The 12,569-nt window shown below is 47.9% G+C and overlaps 1 protein-coding gene across 2 annotated transcripts in view; it reads right to left on the reverse strand.

Moving 5' to 3' along the window:
• The window catches only part of sel1l (SEL1L adaptor subunit of SYVN1 ubiquitin ligase), a 49,901-nt gene extending 43,149 nt beyond the window's left edge, over positions 1 to 6,752 (reverse strand). For both annotated transcript variants that reach the window (XM_068038717.1, XM_068038716.1), the window contains exon 1: positions 6,482 to 6,752. In XM_068038717.1, coding sequence (XP_067894818.1) covers positions 6,482 to 6,572 — 91 coding nt within the window. In that variant the 5' untranslated portion in view covers positions 6,573 to 6,752. The remainder of the gene's footprint in view (positions 1 to 6,481) is intronic.
• Between the last annotated feature and the right edge of the window lie 5,817 nt (positions 6,753 to 12,569).

Genomic DNA, 12,569 nt, shown 5'->3' on the forward strand with positions numbered 1-12,569 from the left:
TACATTTAAATTCCACACAACTCTTCTCTAGGCCCTGAAAATACACACAAATCTGTTATCTAAGCCAGTCCTAAAAGGTTTGTAAAAACCAGTTAACCAAAAATGAAAATTCTCCTTCAAAGGTGAGTGATCCAATTAAAATGTAACATTTACCTCCCATTCCATGATTGCTAACTGCGTAATCTTCAGCCACATTGTAAATATTGTGCAAATACAGTGCTCCCTCCACAGCAAGATCAACAGCTCTCACAATATTACTAACAGAGGTAAAAATGAAAGATTTCCAGTCATTACAACTAACACTTAAAATGTTCACACTAACTTATAGGTGGTCTGACAGTAGTTAATGCCAATCAACCTCCGTCCCAAGCTTCTACTCCATACTTTCCCACTCCAGCTCCATGCTCTCCCTCGCAGTAGTTTTACAATTGCTTTACATCTTCAGGTCCTACTTCCAATCACACCAGCTGCTCTGCCTGGCCCCATAGTTTACTCTCACCCAATACAGGTAGAGCGTGAAGCTTACAAGAGACAGGAAAAAAGACATGACAAAACTAAAATGCCAAAGCAGTCAGAGATGGAGACAAAGGGAATAAAAGCAGACTGACAGAAAGAACAAAAAAAATTAAGATGCCAAGTTGAGGAGGGAGACCTCTGTCCAATGAATATCTTATATGCAATAAAATAAATCATTTTTAGTTATCTCATATTCAACTGTATGGAGACATCTACATCCACCTGCAGGGTTGCTAGTCAATCAACATGAAGTACACACTGTCCCTTTAGGGATACATCCACATACCAATTCAGCTAGGATTTCCTAACTGGCCTGCAGGATTATCTGAAGTAAACTGAAATGGCATGACGAATGAATTGTATGTTCAGAAATATTTATACATAAAAGGGGTGTGGTATTATGCTCAGGAGACAAAACTGTTTTTGAGTTAACATAGTATGAGGCATATTACTATATTTTATAAACAAAACTAAGACACAACTCCCTTAAAACATAGAATGAATGGTTTATGGGAGGTAGTTTTACATTAAAACACACATGGAACCATTATTTTTCAGATGGGAAGGAAAGCAAATCAATTTGCATAATTTGTTTCTTTATCTCATTCTTCCTGAACAAGTTTGGTATTCAAAATGAACAAAATGCAATATAGTGCTTTCTGTCATGCATACATATTGCAATGCCTGGTCACACAGTGCTACATTACATACTTATACTAGCACTGGTACCATTGAGCCATCTCCGATAATCAAAACTCGAATGGAGCAAACTTTGAAACTGCAATATCTTTGAAAAAAAAATATTACCAGGATTACCAGAAAGGGCAGGCGGTGGCGTAGTGGTATTATCACTGTACTAATAACCCAGAGACCCAGGGTATTCCTCTGGGGACATGGGTTCGAATCCCACCACAGCAGAAGGTGGAATTTGAATTTCGTTAATAAATCTGGAATTAAAACTAGTCTAATGATGGCCCTGAAACCATTGTCAATTGTTGTAAAAGCCCATCTGGTTCACTAATGTCCTTTAGGGAAGGAAATCTGCTGTCCTTACCTGGTCTGGCCTACATGTGACTCCAGACCCACAGCAATGCGGTTACCTCTTACATGCCCTCTGAAATGGCCTAGCAAGCCACTCAGTTGTACCTAACCGCTACAAAGTCTATAAAAAGGAATGAAACCGGACGGACCACCCGGCATCGACCTAGGCACCGGAAACGACAACGGCAAACCCAGCCCTGTCGACCCTGCAAAGTCCTCCTTACTAACATCTGGGGGCTTGTGCCAAAGTTGGGAGGGCTGTCCCACAGACTAGTCAAGCAACAGCCTGACATAGTCATACTCACGGAATCATACCTTACAGATAATGTCCCAGACATTGCCATCACCATCCCTGGGTACGTCCTGTCCCACCGGCAGGACAGACCCAGCAGAGGTGTTGGCACAGTGGTATGCAGTAAGGAGGGAGTTGCCCTGGGAGTCCTCAACATCGACTCCGGACCCCATGAAGTCTCATGGCATCAGGTCAAACATGGGCAAGGTAACCTACTGATTACCACATACTGCCGTCCCTCAGCTGATGACTCAGTACTCCTCCATGTTGAACAAGAGTGGCTCGGTAGCACCACTACTGCCTGAGTTGGCAGAGTTCTAAAGGACATGGCTGCTAGACTGGGTCTGCGGCAGGTGGTGGGGGAACCAACACGAGGGAAGAACATACTCGACCTCGTCCTCACCAATCTGCCTGCTGCAGATGCATCTGTCCATGACAGCATTGGTAGGAGTGACCACTGCACAGTCCTTGTGGAGACGAAGTCCCACCTTTACACTGAGGATACCGTCCATCGTGTTGTGTGGCACTATCACCGTGCTGAATGGGATAGATTTCGAACAGATCTAGCAATGCAAAACTGGGCATCCATGAGGCGCTGTGGGCCATCAGCAGCAGCAGAACTGTACTCAACCACAATCTGTAACCTCATGGCCCGGCATATCCCCCACTCTACCATTACCACTAAGCCAGGAGACCAACCCTGGTTCAAAGAAGAGTGCAGGAGGGCATGCCAGGAGCAGCACCAGGCATACCTCAAAATGAGGTGTCAACCTGGTGAAGCTACAACCCAGGACTACTTGCATGCCAAACTGTGTAAGCAGCATGCGATAGACAGAGCTAAGCTATCCCATAACCAACGGATCAGATCTAAGCTCTGGAGTCCTGCCACATCCAGCCGGAAATGATGGTGGACAATTAAACAACTAACTGGAGGAGGTGGCCCCACAAATATCCCCATCCTCAATGATGGGGGAGCCCAGCACATCAGTGCGAAAGATAAGGCTGAAGGATTAGCAAAAATTTTCAGCCAGAAGTGCCGAGTTGATGATCCATCTCGTCCTCCTCCTGAAGTCCCCAGCATCACAGATGCCAGACTTAAACCAATTCGATTCACTCCACGTGATATCAAGAAATGACTGAAGGCACTGGATACTGCAAAAGCTATGGGCCCTGACAATATTCCGGCAATAGTACTGAAGACCTGTGCTCCAGAACTTGCCGCACCCTGAGCCAAGCTGTTCCAGTACAGCTACAACACTGGCATCTACCCTGCAAAGAACAAAGAACATAGAAAATTACAGCACAGGAACAGGCCCTTCGGCCCTCCAAGCCTACGCTGATCCAGATCCTCTATCTAAACCTGTCGCCTATTTTCTAAGGGTCTGTATCTCTTTACTTCCTGCCCATTCATGTATCTGTCTAGATACATCTTAAAAGACGCTACCGTGCCCGCGTCTACCACCTCCGCTGGCAACGCATTCCAGGCACCCACCACCCTCTGCGTAAAGAACTTTCCACTCATATCCCCCCTAAACTTTTCCCCTTTCACTTTGAACTCGTGTCCCCTAGTAATTGAATCCCCCACTCTGGGAAAAAGCTTCTTGCTATCCAACCTGTCTATACCTCTCATGACTTTGTACACCTCAATCAGGTCCCCCCTCAACCTCCGTCTTTCTAATGAAAATAATCCTAATCTACTCAACCTCTCTTCATAGCTAGCGCCCTCCATACCAGGCAACATCCTGGTGAACCGCCTCTGCACCCTCTCCAAAGCATCCACATCCTTTTGGTAATGCGGCGACCAGAACTGCACGCAGTATTCCAAATGTGGCCGAACCAAAGTCCTATACAACTGTAACATGACCTGCCAACTCTTGTACTCAATACCCCGTCTGATGAAGGAAAGCATGCCGTATGCCTTCTTGACCACTCTATTGAACTGCGTTGCCACCTTCAGGGAACAATGGACCTGAACACCCAAATCTCTCTGTACATCAATTTTCCCCAGGACTTTTCCATTTAATGTGTAGTTCACTCTTGAATTGGATCTTCCAAAATGCATCACCTCGCATTTGCCCGGATTGAACTCCATCTGCCATTTCTCTGCCCAACTCTCCAGTCTATCTATATTCTGCTGTATTCTCTGACAGTCCCCTTCACTATCTGCTACTCCACCAATCTTAGTGTCGTCTGCAAACTTGCTAATCAGACCACCAATACTTTCCTCCAAATCATTTATGTATATCACAAACAACAGTGGTCCCAGCACGGATCCCTGTGGAACACCACTGGTGACACGTCTCCATTTTGAGAAACTCCCTTCCACTGCTACTCTCTGTCTCCTGTTGCCCAGCCAGTTCTTTATCCATCTAGCTAGTACACCTTGGACCCCATGCGCCTTCACTTTCTCCATCAGCCTACCATGGGGAACCTTATCGAACGCCTCACTGAAGTCCATGTATATGAGGAAAATTGCCCAGGTATGTCCTGTACACAAAAAGCAAGACAAATCCAACCCGGCCAACTACCGCCCCATTCGCCTACTCTCAATCATCAGTAAAACGATGGAAGGTGTCATCAACAGTGCCAACAAGCGACACTTGCTTGGCAACAACCTGCTCAGTGACGCTCAGTTTGGGTTCCGCCAGGGCCACTCAGCTCCTAACCTCATTACAGCCTTGGTTCAAACATGGACAAAAGAGCTGAACTCAAAAGGTGAGGTGAGAGTGACTGCCCTTGACATCAAAGTAGCATTTGACAGATTATGGCATCAAGGAGCCCTAGCAAAACTGAAGTCAATGGGAATCGGGGGGAAAACCTTCCGCTGGATGGAGTCATACTTAGCACAAAGGAAGATGGTTGTAGTTGTTGGAGGTCAATCATCTGAGTTCCAGGACATCACTGCAGGAGTTCCTCAGGGTAGTGTCCTAGGCCCAACCATCTTCAGCTGCTTCATCAATGACCTTCCTTCAATCATAAGGTCAGAAGTGGGGACGTTCGCTAATGATTGCACAATGTTCAGCACCATTCGTGACTCCTCAGATACTGAAGCAGTCAGTGTAGAAATGCAGCAAGACCTGGACAATATCCAGGCTTGGGCTGATAAGTGGCAAGTAACATTCATACCATACAAGTGCCAGGCAATGACCATCTTCAACAAGAGAGAAACTAACCATCTCCCCTTGACATTCAACAGCATTACCATCGCTGAATCCCCCACTATCAACATCCTAGGCTACCATTGACCAGAAACTGAACTGGAGTAGCCATATAAATACCGTAGCTACAAGAGCAGGTCAGAGGATAGGAATCCTGAGGCAAGTAACTCACCTCCTGACTCCCCAATGCCTGTCCACCATCTACAAGGCACAAGTCAGGAGTGTGATGGAATACTCTCCACTTACCTGGATGGGTGCAGCTCCAACAACACTCAAGAAGCTCGACACCATCCAGGACAAAGCAGCCCGCTTGATTGGCACCCCATCTACAAACATTCACTCCCTCCACCACCGACACACAATGGCAGCAGTGTGTACTATCTACAAGATGCACTGCAGCAATGCACTAAGGCTCCTTAGACAGCACCTTTCAAACCCACGACCTCTACCAACTAGAAGGACAAGGGCAGCACATACATGGGATCACCACCTGCAAGTTCCCCTCCAAGTCACACACCATCCTGACTTGGAACTATATCACCGTTCCTTCACTGTTGCTGGGTCAAAATCCTGGAACTCCCTTCCTAACAACACTGTGGGGGTCCCACATGGACTGCAGCAGTTCAAGAAGGCAGCTCACTACCACCTTCTCAAGGGCAATTAGGGATGGGCAATTAATGCTGGCCTGTCCAGCGACGCCCACATCGCATGAATGAATAAAAAAAAAATTTGGGCGTCACTGGCAGTTTGGTACAACAGAGTGGCTTGCTGGTTAACCTCAGAGGGCAGTTGGATTTCAGTGCATTAGTGAACCAACTCCTTTGGCCTCCTTGTCTCGGGAGACAATGGGTAAGCGCCTGGAGGTGGTCAGTGGTTTGTGAAGCAGCACCTGGAGTGGCTATAAAGGCCAATTCTAGAGTGACAGACTCTTCCACTGGTGTTGCAGATAAAATTGGTTGTTGGGACTGTTCCACAGTTGGCTCTCTCCTTGCACTTCTGTCTTTTTGAACCAACTGCAGCTTTGGTAATCAGACAGCTTTTTTTAAAGTTAAAAATGATTCTGAAGGTATCATGGATGGGATTCGATCAGGCTCTAAACAGCCCAAGATTACTGGTTCAGTAACCACAATACTACCGTAGTTATGGGATGATGAGTACAGATACAGTTAGAAGAGCCACAGCAACACAACTAACGGTGCAATGTTTGTGATGGCGGGGCGAGGGAGGTGTGGTGACCACTCACCAGCTGCACCTGTCAACAGCCCAACTCATAGCCCCCAGCCCCCTCAACCCTGCCAGTGACAGGTCAATTAAATATCCGGGGGTAGGGAGAGGATCCTGATCATTGCAACTCAGCCACAGGTAATGGAACTGTGAGGGGCCCTCGGCGGGCCTGTGTCTGGCCTCGGTTTCCGGGGGAGGTGAAAGGGACAGAAAGATGCGACACTCCCGGGGATTTCTCGTGGTTACTCACCCCCTGAAACGGGCTTCAGCCCCGACACCAGGAGCAGCAGCAACAGCGGCCAAATACGGACCTTCCTGATGCGATTTCCAGTCATCTCCATCCTTCCTATATTTCCCCCTCTCTCTTTAGTACAAGAACTGCGGCCTTCCTCTTCCCGCTTGCACACTTCCTCACTCAGACCTCCTCGGCCATGGCTGCGTTTCGTTTTTATCACTTCCAGAAAGCCCCCACCACCGACCAACCACCTCGACCAATCAGCCGCTCCCACCCATCCCGGCGGCGGGTGAAACGGAAGACGCCACGTGTCCCTCTACATGGCTGTTAGCGATTGGGCGTTGCCGACTGGGCGGAGGAGCAGGCAACCTATGAGATCATGCGTCCCGGGCACGCGGCGGCGAACAAAGGCGCAGGCGCACGAGCTGCTGCGAAGGTTCGAACTGTTTCCGAGAGACGCGAGACGTCGCCGTTTTAAGTCCCGCCCACTGCGAGGGCGGGGCTCGAGCGCGTCCCAAGATGGGGGAGGTGTTTTGCATTACTGAGCGTGAAGAGGGGAGTTGGGAAGTGGTGGGCTTTAAGGGTTAATGGCTCAAGACTAGTTTTTTTGTTTACATCTAGCAACTAATTGAAATTCCTGTTTCAGTTAAGAGGTAAGCTGGGTTTCTTGCAGTTTTTTACAAGGGTATACTAACACTCTGAGAGTTGCTGTAACTAGTTAGATAGCTAGCATAAACTGGTTTCTGAGATCTAGCAGAGCTGACACAGCATTGTTTTCGGAGTACAAATTCAGGGGACTGTCAGTGCTGCTTGTCTGCATTGAGTGTTGCTGGAGGGCACAGAGTGTGAAGAAGGGAGTTTGGTATGGAGGGGAACTATAAATTTAGAAAAAAAATTGAGTGCACATAGTGTAGAGTGGGCGTTTGGCTCATGAGGGAGGGGTTCCTTTCTTTCTTTCTTCCTTTTTCAGCCTCCAGTAGCTGCCTCTCTCTTCGGTACAGGGGAAGAAGCTGATTGGTGAGTAACTGGTAAGTTATTTTGCTACTCATTGTAATAATAAGTTATTAAAGTTACGTTATGGCAGGTCAGCTCGGCCAAGTGAAATGTACGTCCTGCGGTATGTGGGAAGTCATGGACGTACCAGGTGTTCTAGACGAACACATCTGCAGGAAGTGTCACCAGCTGCAGAAGCTTAAGTTCCGGGTTTTGGAACTCAAGCAGCGGCTGGAGTCACTGTTGTACATCCGCGAGACAGAAGACTATGTGGATAGCACATTTAGGGAGATGGTCACACCGTAATTAGGAACATGCAGGCAGATAGAGAATGAGTGACCGCCAGGCAGTCTAAGAGAACCAGGCAGGCAATGCAGGAGTTCCCTGAATCTATCTTGCTTGCTAATTGGTTTTCCATTTTGGATACTGGTGAGAGCGATGGCTCCTCAGTGGAGTGCAGCCAGAGCAAAGTCTCTGGCACCACAGGTGGCTCAGCTGCACAGGAGGGGAGGAAGAAGAGTGGAAGAGCAATAGTGATAGGAGATTCGATAGTCAGGGGATCAGACAGGCATTTCTGCAGCAGTAAACGTGACTCCAGAATAGTGTGTTGCCTCCCTGGTGCCAGGGTCAAGGATGTCATGGAGCAGCTGCAGAACATCCTTCTGGGGGACGGTGAACAGCCAGAGGTTATGGTCCACATTGATACAAGTGACATTGTCCTGAAAATGGATTTTAAGGAGTTAGGAAGAAAAGTAAAAAGCAGGACCTCCAAAGCAGTAATTTCAGGATTACTCCCAGTACCACGTGCTAGTGAGCATAGGAATATGAGCATTGATTGATTGAACACATGGCTGGAGAATTGGTATAGGAGAGAGGGCATCAGATTTCTGAGGCATTGGGACCGGTTCTGGGGCAGGTGGGACCACCTGTACAAGATGGACAGGCTACATTTTAACAGGACCGGAACTAACATCCTAGCAACGACATTGCAAGTGCTGTTGGGGAGGGTGTCAACTAGCTTGTCAATGGGATTGGAACCTGAGGGGTAGCTCAAATTGGAAGGAAGTAAAGCTGATAACAGGAGGTAGCAAAGTAGCAAGTGACATTAGAAGGCAGGTGAAACAAAGGTGAGCGTCAACCAGGCTTAGAATGCAGAATGTCAAGACGACAAGGTTAAGGGCACTCTACCTGAATGCATGCAGCATTCGCAACAAGGTAGATGATTTAAATTTCATCTGCCACTTGTCCACCCATTCCACCAACCTGTCAACTGTTTTGTATCGTTCCCAACTTTTGAAATTGTGCCCTGTATACCAAGGTCTAGGTCATTAATATATCGGTGTGTTTCCTGACAATGCAGAGCGTGCGCAGTGCGATCGCCAACGTCATCAGTGTGTCTGAACATTTGCCAGCTTGCCATTATGAATTTGTGCGTGTGTGCACCGTGCCACCACGCAATGAAGCCAGATGTAATGACGTCTGAGCCGCTGACTGGCTGCAATCGCCACCTCCATTCCCCCCCAACAGTACCTGGCTTTGGCCACTCGCTTCCCCCAGCGCCCCCCCCCCACCCACTGGCCTAATTGCTTCCCCCCTCTGACCCCGACCAATCGCTGCCAGCCTCTCCGCTACACCCCTTGGCTGCTCACTTCCCTTCCTAACCACTTCAGTCTCTTGCATATGGCTGCCCCTCCTCCTTGGCTGATTGCTCCCAGCTGGAACCGCACCGAGAAGCAGCGGAGAACAAGCTGCTGAGGGTGCAGCAAGCGGCCAAGGGGTGATGGGCATTGCGGGGAAAAAGCCACTGAGAAGGAAGAAGCGGCAAAGTCGCGAGCGGGAGGCAGCGGCGAGGCAGGGAGCGAGTAGCTGAGGGGAGGCAATGGCGAGGCGGGATGCGAGAAGGGAAGCACAATGGCAGGAGGGAGTGGGGTACTGTTGGGGGTGGGTTGGAGGCGGCGATTGCAACCATTGAGGGGATTTGGATTTAATTTGTTTTTTGTGACAAATTGAGCAGTGCCATTTTTATTACTGGCAGCTGCCTGAGATGTTGCAGTGACATTGCAGTCAATGAAGCTGCATTTGTGCATGTGCCAGTGTTGCGTCACCTAGTGGCTGCGTTATCAGCAAACGCAGCCTCAGGGCTGGATTTTATGGTGGGTGGTGGGGAGGGGGGAGCCGTCAACTGACTGAGAAGTCGGAGGCGATTCCACCTCCACCGGGCCTGGGGATCTAGACTGCAATTTATGGACCCCAGGTCCTTAATTGGTTAATTCAGTGGCTTCCACCTCATTGACGCAGGAAGTCCCGCCTAATGGAGCTGCCGACCAATCAGCAGGCCAGGAGTGTTGGCCACTGCTGGGATTGCAACCCAGCTCAAGGTTGAAGATGACGGCCCCCGAGCACTGGAAAACTGGTAAGTTTGTGGGGCCTTGCCGGGGGCAGTCAGTCGGGCCTCGAAGAGGCAAGGGGGGGGGATCAGTTAGGGGGACGGGCAAGTGTTAGACGTTGGGGGCGGTTGGGGCTTTGGGGTGGCATTCCGTCGGGCACAGGGTGCCGGATCAGGAGGCTGCCTAGTTTTATCAGGCGGCTTTTCTGAGGCCTCAACCGCCCACCAGCCAACTGTAAAATCCCTGTGGTGGCTGGTGGAGGCCCTTAAGTGGTCGTTAATTAGCCACTTAAGGGCCTTTATTGGCCTGGGGCTGGCAGGCCGTATGCCGCCGCCGCCCGGCATAAAATGGCAGCGGAGGCGGGAGCGGGTCGGAATGAGCCCTCTCCAGCCTCCCACTCCATTTTACACTCCCTCCCAGCCACCAGCCTGCTCTTTTAGGGCATGTAAAATTCCGGCCTTGATATATATCACGACGAGTAGGGATCCTAACACTGACCCCTGGGGAACTCCATATAAACCTTACTTAGTTGAAGGGTCAGTTACGAGGGGACACAAGTTTAAGGTGAGGGGCAGGAGGTTTAAGGGGGATTTGAGGAAGAACTTTTTTACCCAGAGGGTGGTGATGGTCTGGGATGCACTGCCTGGGAGGGTGGTAGAGGCGGGTTGCCTCACATCCTTTAAAAAGTACCTGGATGAGCATAACATAACATTCAAGGCTATGGGCCAAGTGCTGGCAAATGGGATTAGGTAGACAGGTCAGGTGTCTTTAATGCATCGGTGCAGACTCAATGGGCCGAAGCGCCTCTTCTGCACTATTATTCTGTGATTCTGTGATTCAGTCAGAAAAACAACCAATAGCCACTAAAATAAAAGTAAAATACTGCAGATGCTGGAAATCTGAAATAAAAACAAGAAATGCTGGAAATACTCAGCAGGTCTGGTAGCATCTTGCAGAGAGAAGCAGAGTTAACGTTTCAGGTCAGAGACCTTTCTTCAGAACTGACAAATATTAGAAATGTAAAAGGTTTTAACCAAGTAAAGCGGGGGTGGGGCAAGAGATAACAAAGGTGAAGGTGTTCTCTCTGTTTTCTGTCACTCAGCCAATTTTTTATCCATGCTGTTACTGTCCCATTTATTCCATAGGCTCTAAGTTTGCAGACTGTTATCCATGTACATCACATCAACACCATTGCCCTCATCAACCGTCTCTGTTACTCATCAATAAATTCAAGCAAGTGTTAGCTAAACTCTGAGGAAGTGCATTCCAGATCCTAACCATTCACTGTGTTAAAAAAAGTTTTTTCTCAAGTCACCTCTGGTTCTTTTGCTAATCACTTTAAATCCATGGCCTCTGATTCTTGACCGTCCACCAATAGGAACAGTTTCTCTCTACCTACTTTGTCCAGACCCCTCATGATTTTGAACACCTTTATAAAACTCCTCTCAAACTTCTCTTCTTAAGGGAGAACAATCCCTGTTTCTCCAGTCTATCCATGTAACTGAAGTCCCTCATCTCTGGAACCATTTTCCTAAATTTTTTCTGCATCCTTTCGAAAGCCTTCACACCCTTCCTAAAATATGCTGCCCAGAATTGGACACAATACTCTAGTTGAGGCTAAACCAATATTTAATAAAGGTTCACCATAACGTTGTTGCTTTTGTACACTATGCCTCGATTAATAAAGCCCAGGATCCTGTATGCCTTTTTAATCACTTTCTCGACCTGTCCTGCCACCTTCAACGATTTGGGCACATATACCCTCTCTGCTCCTACACCAGCTTTAGAATTGTGCCCTTTATTTTGCCCCCCCCCCCGCCCCCCCAACCCCCATCGTTCTTCCTGTCAAAATGTATTACTTTACACTTCTCTGTATTAAATTTCATCGGCCACATATCCACCCATTCCACCAGCCTGTCAATGTCCTCTTGAAGTTTATAACTATCCTCTTCAAAGTTCACAGTACTTCCAAGTTTTGTGTCATCTGCAAATCTTGGAATTGTGTGCTGTACACCTAAGTCTAGGTCATTAATATGTCAAGAAATGCAGTGGTCCTAGTACCGCCCCTGGGGAATTACAATTTATACCTTCCTCCAGTCCGAAAAACAACCATTCACAAGTACTGTCTGTTTCCTGTCACTCAGCTAACTTTGTATCCATGCTGCCACTATTCCTTTTATTCCTTGGACATCAACTTTGCTGGCAAGCTTTTTTTTTGTTTGTTTGTTTCATGGGATGTGGGCATCACAGGCAAGGACAGCATTTGTTGCCCATCTCTAATTGCCCTTGACAACTGAATTCAGAGGGCAGTTACGAGTCAATCACATTGCTGTGGGTCTGGAGTCACATATAGTCCAGACCAGGTAAGGATGGCAGATTTCCTTCCCTAATGCACATTACTGAACCAGATGGGTTTTTACAACTATCAATAGTAGTTTCATGGTCACTTTTACTGGACTGGCTTTCAATTCCAGAGTTTAAAAAAAAATAATTGCATTTAAATTCCACCAGCTGCCATGGTGGGATTTGAATTCATGTCCCCAGAGTATTAGCTTGGGTTGCTGGATTACTAGTCCAGTAACATTACCACTATGCCACCGTCTCCCAATTAAATGTGGCAAATTATCAAATGCGTTTTGGAAGTCCATGTACACCACATTAATTGCATTATCCTCATTAACCTTCCCTGTTACCTCACCAAAAAGCTCAAATCAAGTTAGTTA

This window comes from Heterodontus francisci, chromosome 9 (genome assembly GCF_036365525.1).
Source record: "Heterodontus francisci isolate sHetFra1 chromosome 9, sHetFra1.hap1, whole genome shotgun sequence".
Lineage (NCBI taxonomy): Eukaryota > Metazoa > Chordata > Chondrichthyes > Heterodontiformes > Heterodontidae > Heterodontus > Heterodontus francisci.